Below are 9,962 nucleotides of genomic sequence, written 5' to 3'. Positions count from 1 at the left end.
GTCAATGCTCACCTTGCCCACTTCGCCTTGACTGCTGCCAGCTGGCTCTACTTCCTAAAAATAAAGACAAAGAGGAGACCTGTCACACAGTGACCGGTTCCAGTTGCCCTGCAAAGACAAACATTGACTTACCTTCTCGCGGGAACCCCCTTACCCTGGATGGGGCACTCTGCCACCGATTTCATCCGTCCGCATCTGAAAGAAAGCTGAGACAAAAGTCAAAGTGCTGCAGGGTAACTTCACAGCTCCAGACATCTTGTGTCAATCTAGGAACACCCTCTAGACTCCAACTACACCCTACATGACAAATTTCAAATTACAGGGGCCTAGGACTCGGCCTTTTACACCTACATCCAGGCTGGGCAGCAGGGCAGAGCAGCTCCGGGACAACTACACCCAGACACCCGTGACACACAAGACAACAGACGAGAGGACACAACGGGGAGACAAAACTCTGGGCCACAAGAACGGCCGCAAGGACCGAGAGAACGCGGAACGAGATGAGCCGGGTGAGAATGAAGGCGAGCTGATGAAGCTCGCAGAACCCGGGAGGAAGAAGATGCTGACGGAATGACAAACTCCAGCAACTGCCAAGAGGGATGCCCGAGAATCTGAGGGCCACAGTCCCCTACCTATCTCTGCACTTCTTCAAGACCTAAGCCGCAGCAATGGATCCTCGCGGCGCATGGCTGTTGACACAGCTCGGAACAAGACCTCTAAAAGAAAAGCATCCGAGCGGATGTCAAGAGAAACGTGATTCCAAGACCTCTGAGAGCTCCAGAGGCAAAGCTTCGATGGTGTCAGGCTGAGGAGCCCAGAGATCAGAGATGCTACGAGTGACACTGGGGTTTCTGGTAAGCCCCCAGAAGAGATAAGGCGAGGCACGTACAACACGAGAGGCACAAAAGACACACAAGGCACAATGGACAAGTGATACGACACGCCCCGGGACTGCTCTGTCCTGCGCACCTCAGCACTGTGAACAAAAGTGAGGCTCTCCCTTCACGTGGCCTAAGGGGCCACAGCCTGGACCTCCCCATCAACAAAGCTGACTCCATAATCCCAGGTCACACTTTCATCCCCTCTGCAATTCATAGCCTTCGACTTAGCTCTCAGATGCCCGGCAGGGTGGATCCACATGGAGCACCAAGGAAGGCCGCCTCGCCATCTGGGAAGTTCCTGCCATCGCCAGGCTGCCGTCTCTCGGTCAGCTACAATAAATAAAACAGAAAATCAGCAGCTGATCTTTGCAGGGCATCAGCCAAAACCCGACAATTCCGCCACTCACGGTCTCCTGCGAACAGCTGCGTCCTGAGGCCGCGCGCTTCGGCCACGCTGGGAGCTGGACGCCGTCGTTGCAGGGCGCGCCTGAGTTAAGAGAAGACAAAGTGATGCGGCATTGCTGAAACTCAAAGGGACCCTCGCTCCTCCTCCCGACATCCCCAACTCACGGCAACCCCTCGGCCCGTTCCTGAAGGCCACCGACACGGCCCCTTTACGTGGAAAAGGCCAAGGCTTCATCAGACGGTCCCGTAATGCTTCCGTAGGGCTCACGGCAGAGGTGAAGCAGGCATGCTGGCTGGTTGGTGAGGGGATCTCAGCGAAATGTGACTGGACCGCCTAAAGCACGCAAACAAGAAGGGACGCTTGGCATTGGCAGCAGAAACTGAGAGCCCAGCAAGAACAACTGCTTCCCTCCACTGGTCAATGCTCACCTTGCCCACTTCGCCTTGACTGCTGCCAGCTGGCTCTACTTCCTAAAAATAAAGACAAAGAGGAGACCTGTCACACAGTGACCGGTTCCAGTTGCCCTGCAAAGACAAACATTGACTTACCTTCTCGCGGGAACCCCCTTACCCTGGATGGGGCGCTCTGCCACCGATTTCATCCGTCCGCATCTGAAAGAAAGCTGAGACAAAAGTCAAAGTGCTGCAGAGTAACTTCACAGCTCCAGACATCTTGTGTCAATCTAGGAATACCCTCTAGACTCCAACTACACCCTACATGACAAATTTCAAATTACAGGGGCCTGGGACTTGGCCTTTTACACCTACACCCAGGCTGGGCAGCAGGACAGAGCAGCTCCGGGACAACCACACCCAGACACCCGTGACACACAAGACAACAGACGAGGGGACACAATGGGGAGACAAAACTCTGGGCCACAAGAACGGCCGCAAGGACCGAGAGAACGCGGAACGAGATGAGCCGGGTGAGAATGAAGGCGAGCTGATGAAGCTCGCAGAACCCGGGAGGAAGAAGATGCTGACGGAATGACAAACTCCAGCAACTGCCAAGATGGATGCCCGAGAATCTGAGGGCCACAGCCCCCTACCTATCTCTGCGTTTCTTCAAGACCTAAGCCGCAACAATGGATCCTCGCGGCGCACGGCTGTTGACACAGCTCGGAACAAGACCTCTAAAAGACATCCGATCGGATGCTTTTAAAAGAGAGATGCGATTCCAATGTTTCTGAGGGTTCCCGAGGCAAAGCTTCGATGGTGTCGGGCTGAGGAGCCCAGAGATCAGAGATGCGAGGAGTGATGCCGGGGTTTCTGGTAAGCCCCCAGAAGAGATAAGGCGAGGCACGTACAACACGAGAAGCACAAAAGACACAGAAGGCACGATGGACAAGTGACACGACACGCCCCGGGACTGCTCTGTCCTGCACACCTCAGCACTGTGAACAAATGTGAGGCTCTCCCTTCACGTGGCCTAAGGGGCCACAGCCTGGACCTCCCCGTCCCCAAAGCTGACTCCATAACCCCAGGTCCAGAGTCCCGACCCGGCACCCCGATTTCAGCCCCTCTGCAATTCGCAGCCTCCGACTCAGCTCTCGGATGCCCAGTGGGGAGGATCCACATGGAGCCCCAAGGAAGGCCGCCTTGCCATCTGGGAAGTTCCTGCCATCGCCAGGCTGCCGTCTCTCGGTCAGCTACAATAAATAAAACACAAAATCAGAGGCTGATCTTTGCAGGGCATCAGCCAAAACCCAACAATTCCGCTACTCACGGTCTCCTGCGCACGGCCACATCCTGAGGCCGCGCGCTTCGGCCACGCTGGGAGCCGGACGCCGTCGTCACAGGGCGCGCCTGAGTTAAGAGAAGACAAAGTGATGCGGCATTGCTGAAACTCAAAGGGACCCTCGCTCCTCCTCCCGACATCCCCAACTCACGGCAACCCCTCGGCCCGTTCCTGAAGGCCACCCACATGGCCCCTCTACGTGGAAAAGGCTCCGTCACACGGTTCCATAACGCTTCCGCTGGGCTCACGGGAGCGGTGAAGCAGCTGTGCCGGCCGGTTGGCAAGGACGTCTCAGCGAAACGCGACTGGACCGCCTAAAGCACGCAAACAAGATGGGAGGCTTAGCATTGCACCAGAAACTGAGAGCCCAGCAAGAACAACTGCTTCCCTCCACTGGTCAATGCTCACCTTGCCCACTTCGCCTTGACTGCTGCCAGCTGGCTCTACTTCCTAAAAATAAAGACAAAGAGGAGACCTGTCACACAGTGACCGGTTCCAGTTGCCCTGCAAAGACAAACATTGACTTACCTTCTCGCGGGAACCCCCTTACCCTGGATGGGGCACTCTGCCACCGATTTCATCCGTCCGCATCTGAAAGAAAGCTGAGACAAAAGTCAAAGTGCTGCAGGGTAACTTCACAGCTCCAGACATCTTGTGTCAATCTAGGAACACCCTCTAGACTCCAACTACACCCTACATGACAAATTTCAAATTACAGGGGCCTAGGACTCGGCCTTTTACACCTACATCCAGGCTGGGCAGCAGGGCAGAGCAGCTCCGGGACAACTACACCCAGACACCCGTGACACACAAGACAACAGACGAGAGGACACAACGGGGAGACAAAACTCTGGGCCACAAGAACGGCCGCAAGGACCGAGAGAACGCGGAACGAGATGAGCCGGGTGAGAATGAAGGCGAGCTGATGAAGCTCGCAGAACCCGGGAGGAAGAAGATGCTGACGGAATGACAAACTCCAGCAACTGCCAAGAGGGATGCCCGAGAATCTGAGGGCCACAGTCCCCTACCTATCTCTGCACTTCTTCAAGACCTAAGCCGCAGCAATGGATCCTCGCGGCGCATGGCTGTTGACACAGCTCGGAACAAGACCTCTAAAAGAAAAGCATCCGAGCGGATGTCAAGAGAAACGTGATTCCAAGACCTCTGAGAGCTCCAGAGGCAAAGCTTCGATGGTGTCAGGCTGAGGAGCCCAGAGATCAGAGATGCTACGAGTGACACTGGGGTTTCTGGTAAGCCCCCAGAAGAGATAAGGCGAGGCACGTACAACACGAGAGGCACAAAAGACACACAAGGCACAATGGACAAGTGATACGACACGCCCCGGGACTGCTCTGTCCTGCGCACCTCAGCACTGTGAACAAAAGTGAGGCTCTCCCTTCACGTGGCCTAAGGGGCCACAGCCTGGACCTCCCCATCAACAAAGCTGACTCCATAATCCCAGGTCACACTTTCATCCCCTCTGCAATTCATAGCCTTCGACTTAGCTCTCAGATGCCCGGCAGGGTGGATCCACATGGAGCACCAAGGAAGGCCGCCTCGCCATCTGGGAAGTTCCTGCCATCGCCAGGCTGCCGTCTCTCGGTCAGCTACAATAAATAAAACAGAAAATCAGCAGCTGATCTTTGCAGGGCATCAGCCAAAACCCGACAATTCCGCCACTCACGGTCTCCTGCGAACAGCTGCGTCCTGAGGCCGCGCGCTTCGGCCACGCTGGGAGCTGGACGCCGTCGTTGCAGGGCGCGCCTGAGTTAAGAGAAGACAAAGTGATGCGGCATTGCTGAAACTCAAAGGGACCCTCGCTCCTCCTCCCGACATCCCCAACTCACGGCAACCCCTCGGCCCGTTCCTGAAGGCCACCGACACGGCCCCTTTACGTGGAAAAGGCCAAGGCTTCATCAGACGGTCCCGTAATGCTTCCGTAGGGCTCACGGCAGAGGTGAAGCAGGCATGCTGGCTGGTTGGTGAGGGGATCTCAGCGAAATGTGACTGGACCGCCTAAAGCACGCAAACAAGAAGGGACGCTTGGCATTGGCAGCAGAAACTGAGAGCCCAGCAAGAACAACTGCTTCCCTCCACTGGTCAATGCTCACCTTGCCCACTTCGCCTTGACTGCTGCCAGCTGGCTCTACTTCCTAAAAATAAAGACAAAGAGGAGACCTGTCACACAGTGACCGGTTCCAGTTGCCCTGCAAAGACAAACATTGACTTACCTTCTCGCGGGAACCCCCTTACCCTGGATGGGGCGCTCTGCCACCGATTTCATCCGTCCGCATCTGAAAGAAAGCTGAGACAAAAGTCAAAGTGCTGCAGAGTAACTTCACAGCTCCAGACATCTTGTGTCAATCTAGGAATACCCTCTAGACTCCAACTACACCCTACATGACAAATTTCAAATTACAGGGGCCTGGGACTTGGCCTTTTACACCTACACCCAGGCTGGGCAGCAGGACAGAGCAGCTCCGGGACAACCACACCCAGACACCCGTGACACACAAGACAACAGACGAGGGGACACAATGGGGAGACAAAACTCTGGGCCACAAGAACGGCCGCAAGGACCGAGAGAACGCGGAACGAGATGAGCCGGGTGAGAATGAAGGCGAGCTGATGAAGCTCGCAGAACCCGGGAGGAAGAAGATGCTGACGGAATGACAAACTCCAGCAACTGCCAAGATGGATGCCCGAGAATCTGAGGGCCACAGCCCCCTACCTATCTCTGCGTTTCTTCAAGACCTAAGCCGCAACAATGGATCCTCGCGGCGCACGGCTGTTGACACAGCTCGGAACAAGACCTCTAAAAGACATCCGATCGGATGCTTTTAAAAGAGAGATGCGATTCCAATGTTTCTGAGGGTTCCCGAGGCAAAGCTTCGATGGTGTCGGGCTGAGGAGCCCAGAGATCAGAGATGCGAGGAGTGATGCCGGGGTTTCTGGTAAGCCCCCAGAAGAGATAAGGCGAGGCACGTACAACACGAGAAGCACAAAAGACACAGAAGGCACGATGGACAAGTGACACGACACGCCCCGGGACTGCTCTGTCCTGCACACCTCAGCACTGTGAACAAATGTGAGGCTCTCCCTTCACGTGGCCTAAGGGGCCACAGCCTGGACCTCCCCGTCCCCGAAGCTGACTCCATAACCCCAGGTCCAGAGTCCCGACCCGGCACCCCGATTTCAGCCCCTCTGCAATTCGCAGCCTCCGACTCAGCTCTCGGATGCCCAGCGGGGAGGATCCACATGGAGCGCCAAGGAAGGCCGCCTTGCCATCTGGGAAGTTCCTGCCATCGCCAGGCTGCCGTCTCTCGGTCAGCTACAATAAATAAAACACAAAATCAGAGGCTGATCTTTGCAGGGCATCAGCCAAAACCCAACAATTCCGCTACTCACGGTCTCCTGCGCACGGCCACATCCTGAGGCCGCGCGCTTCGGCCACGCTGGGAGCCGGACGCCGTCGTCACAGGGCGCGCCTGAGTTAAGAGAAGACAAAGTGATGCGGCATTGCTGAAACTCAAAGGGACCCTCGCTCCTCCTCCCGACATCCCCAACTCACGGCAACCCCTCGGCCCGTTCCTGAAGGCCACCCACATGGCCCCTCTACGTGGAAAAGGCTCCGTCACACGGTTCCATAACGCTTCCGCTGGGCTCACGGGAGCGGTGAAGCAGCTGTGCCGGCCGGTTGGCAAGGACGTCTCAGCGAAACGCGACTGGACCGCCTAAAGCACGCAAACAAGATGGGAGGCTTAGCATTGCACCAGAAACTGAGAGCCCAGCAAGAACAACTGCTTCCCTCCACTGGTCAATGCTCACCTTGCCCACTTCGCCTTGACTGCTGCCAGCTGGCTCTACTTCCTAAAAATAAAGACAAAGAGGAGACCTGTCACACAGTGACCGGTTCCAGTTGCCCTGCAAAGACAAACATTGACTTACCTTCTCGCGGGAACCCCCTTACCCTGGATGGGGCACTCTGCCACCGATTTCATCCGTCCGCATCTGAAAGAAAGCTGAGACAAAAGTCAAAGTGCTGCAGGGTAACTTCACAGCTCCAGACATCTTGTGTCAATCTAGGAACACCCTCTAGACTCCAACTACACCCTACATGACAAATTTCAAATTACAGGGGCCTAGGACTCGGCCTTTTACACCTACATCCAGGCTGGGCAGCAGGGCAGAGCAGCTCCGGGACAACTACACCCAGACACCCGTGACACACAAGACAACAGACGAGAGGACACAACGGGGAGACAAAACTCTGGGCCACAAGAACGGCCGCAAGGACCGAGAGAACGCGGAACGAGATGAGCCGGGTGAGAATGAAGGCGAGCTGATGAAGCTCGCAGAACCCGGGAGGAAGAAGATGCTGACGGAATGACAAACTCCAGCAACTGCCAAGAGGGATGCCCGAGAATCTGAGGGCCACAGTCCCCTACCTATCTCTGCACTTCTTCAAGACCTAAGCCGCAGCAATGGATCCTCGCGGCGCATGGCTGTTGACACAGCTCGGAACAAGACCTCTAAAAGAAAAGCATCCGAGCGGATGTCAAGAGAAACGTGATTCCAAGACCTCTGAGAGCTCCAGAGGCAAAGCTTCGATGGTGTCGGGCTGAGGAGCCCAGAGATCAGAGATGCTACGAGTGACACTGGGGTTTCTGGTAAGCCCCCAGAAGAGATAAGGCGAGGCACGTACAACACGAGAGGCACAAAAGACACACAAGGCACAATGGACAAGTGATACGACACGCCCCGGGACTGCTCTGTCCTGCGCACCTCAGCACTGTGAACAAAAGTGAGGCTCTCCCTTCACGTGGCCTAAGGGGCCACAGCCTGGACCTCCCCATCAACAAAGCTGACTCCATAATCCCAGGTCACACTTTCATCCCCTCTGCAATTCATAGCCTTCGACTTAGCTCTCAGATGCCCGGCAGGGTGGATCCACATGGAGCACCAAGGAAGGCCGCCTCGCCATCTGGGAAGTTCCTGCCATCGCCAGGCTGCCGTCTCTCGGTCAGCTACAATAAATAAAACAGAAAATCAGCAGCTGATCTTTGCAGGGCATCAGCCAAAACCCGACAATTCCGCTACTCACGGTCTCCTGCGAACAGCTGCGTCCTGAGGCCGCGCGCTTCGGCCACGCTGGGAGCTGGACGCCGTCGTTGCAGGGCGCGCCTGAGTTAAGAGAAGACAAAGTGATGCGGCATTGCTGAAACTCAAAGGGACCCTCGCTCCTCCTCCCGACATCCCCAACTCACGGCAACCCCTCGGCCCGTTCCTGAAGGCCACCGACACGGCCCCTTTACGTGGAAAAGGCCAAGGCTTCATCAGACGGTCCCGTAATGCTTCCGTAGGGCTCACGGCAGAGGTGAAGCAGGCATGCTGGCTGGTTGGTGAGGGGATCTCAGCGAAATGTGACTGGACCGCCTAAAGCACGCAAACAAGAAGGGACGCTTGGCATTGGCAGCAGAAACTGAGAGCCCAGCAAGAACAACTGCTTCCCTCCACTGGTCAATGCTCACCTTGCCCACTTCGCCTTGACTGCTGCCAGCTGGCTCTACTTCCTAAAAATAAAGACAAAGAGGAGACCTGTCACACAGTGACCGGTTCCAGTTGCCCTGCAAAGACAAACATTGACTTACCTTCTCGCGGGAACCCCCTTACCCTGGATGGGGCGCTCTGCCACCGATTTCATCCGTCCGCATCTGAAAGAAAGCTGAGACAAAAGTCAAAGTGCTGCAGAGTAACTTCACAGCTCCAGACATCTTGTGTCAATCTAGGAATACCCTCTAGACTCCAACTACACCCTACATGACAAATTTCAAATTACAGGGGCCTGGGACTTGGCCTTTTACACCTACACCCAGGCTGGGCAGCAGGACAGAGCAGCTCCGGGACAACCACACCCAGACACCCGTGACACACAAGACAACAGACGAGGGGACACAATGGGGAGACAAAACTCTGGGCCACAAGAACGGCCGCAAGGACCGAGAGAACGCGGAACGAGATGAGCCGGGTGAGAATGAAGGCGAGCTGATGAAGCTCGCAGAACCCGGGAGGAAGAAGATGCTGACGGAATGACAAACTCCAGCAACTGCCAAGATGGATGCCCGAGAATCTGAGGGCCACAGTCCCCTACCTATCTCTGCGTTTCTTCAAGACCTAAGCCGCAACAATGGATCCTCGCGGCGCACGTCTGTCGACACAGCTCGGAACAAGACCTCTAAAAGACATCCGATCGGATGCTTTTAAAAGAGAGACGTGATTCCAAGGCCTCTGAGGGCTCCCGAGGCAAAGCTTCGATGGTGTCGGGCTGAGGAGCCCAGAGATCAGAGATGCTACGAGTGACACTGGGGTTTCTGGTAAGCCCCCAGAAGAGATAAGGCGAGGCACGTACAACACGAGAGGCACAAAAGACACACAAGGCACAATGGACAAGTGATACAATTCACCCTGGGGCTGCTCTGTCCTGCGCACCTCAGCACTGTGAACAAAAGTGAGGCTCTCCCTTCACGTGGCCTAAGGGACCACAGCCTGGACCTCCCCGTCCCCAAAGCTGACTCAAATATCCCAGGTCACAAGTCCCGACCCGGCACCCCGATTTCAGCCCCTCTGCAATTTGTAGCCTTTGACTCAGCTCTCGGATGCCCGGCGGGGAGGATCCACACGAGGACGCCCAGGAAGGCTGCTGCGCTATCCGGGAAGTTCCTGCCATTGCCAGGATGTCGTCTCCTGGTCAGCTACAATCTAGAAGACCAAATATCAATGCAGGATCTTAGCGGCACATCTGTGAAAACCCAGCACTTACCTTCTCTAGAGAACGCCCAGGTTCATGGGCTGCAGACTTCACCCCACAGGGAGGCAGAGGCTTGCTTCACAGCAGTATTGGCTGACACAGCCAAATTACCACCACCTCAAGGAGGGGA

At 55.9% G+C, this 9,962-nt stretch overlaps 1 protein-coding gene and 1 long non-coding RNA gene across 2 annotated transcripts; both read right to left on the bottom strand.

The window, feature by feature from the left end:
• Positions 1–2,871: 2,871 nt before the first annotated feature.
• LOC131582689 (uncharacterized) lies at positions 2,872–4,138 on the bottom strand. Its single transcript, XR_009278380.1, has 3 exons — positions 3,433–4,138; positions 3,013–3,338; positions 2,872–2,935 (listed from the first exon to the last, which is right to left on the bottom strand). It is a non-coding gene; the product is annotated as an uncharacterized LOC131582689 (long non-coding RNA).
• A 1,769-nt stretch (positions 4,139–5,907) lies between these two features.
• Positions 5,908–9,751, bottom strand: LOC131582448 (uncharacterized). The gene is made up of 4 exons (XM_058845659.1): positions 9,626–9,751; positions 8,292–8,460; positions 8,129–8,208; positions 5,908–6,355 (listed from the first exon to the last, which is right to left on the bottom strand). The coding sequence occupies exons 1-4, from the start codon at positions 9,749–9,751 to the stop codon at positions 6,095–6,097; spliced, it is 636 nt and encodes a 211-aa protein (XP_058701642.1). The 3' UTR covers positions 5,908–6,094.
• Between the last annotated feature and the right edge of the window lie 211 nt (positions 9,752–9,962).

Source organism: Poecile atricapillus, chromosome 10 (assembly GCF_030490865.1).
Source record: "Poecile atricapillus isolate bPoeAtr1 chromosome 10, bPoeAtr1.hap1, whole genome shotgun sequence".
NCBI classification, from domain to species: Eukaryota; Metazoa; Chordata; class Aves; order Passeriformes; family Paridae; genus Poecile; species Poecile atricapillus.
Note: the sequence above shows the minus strand (reverse complement) of the source record. Positions and strands in the feature narration are given on the sequence as shown.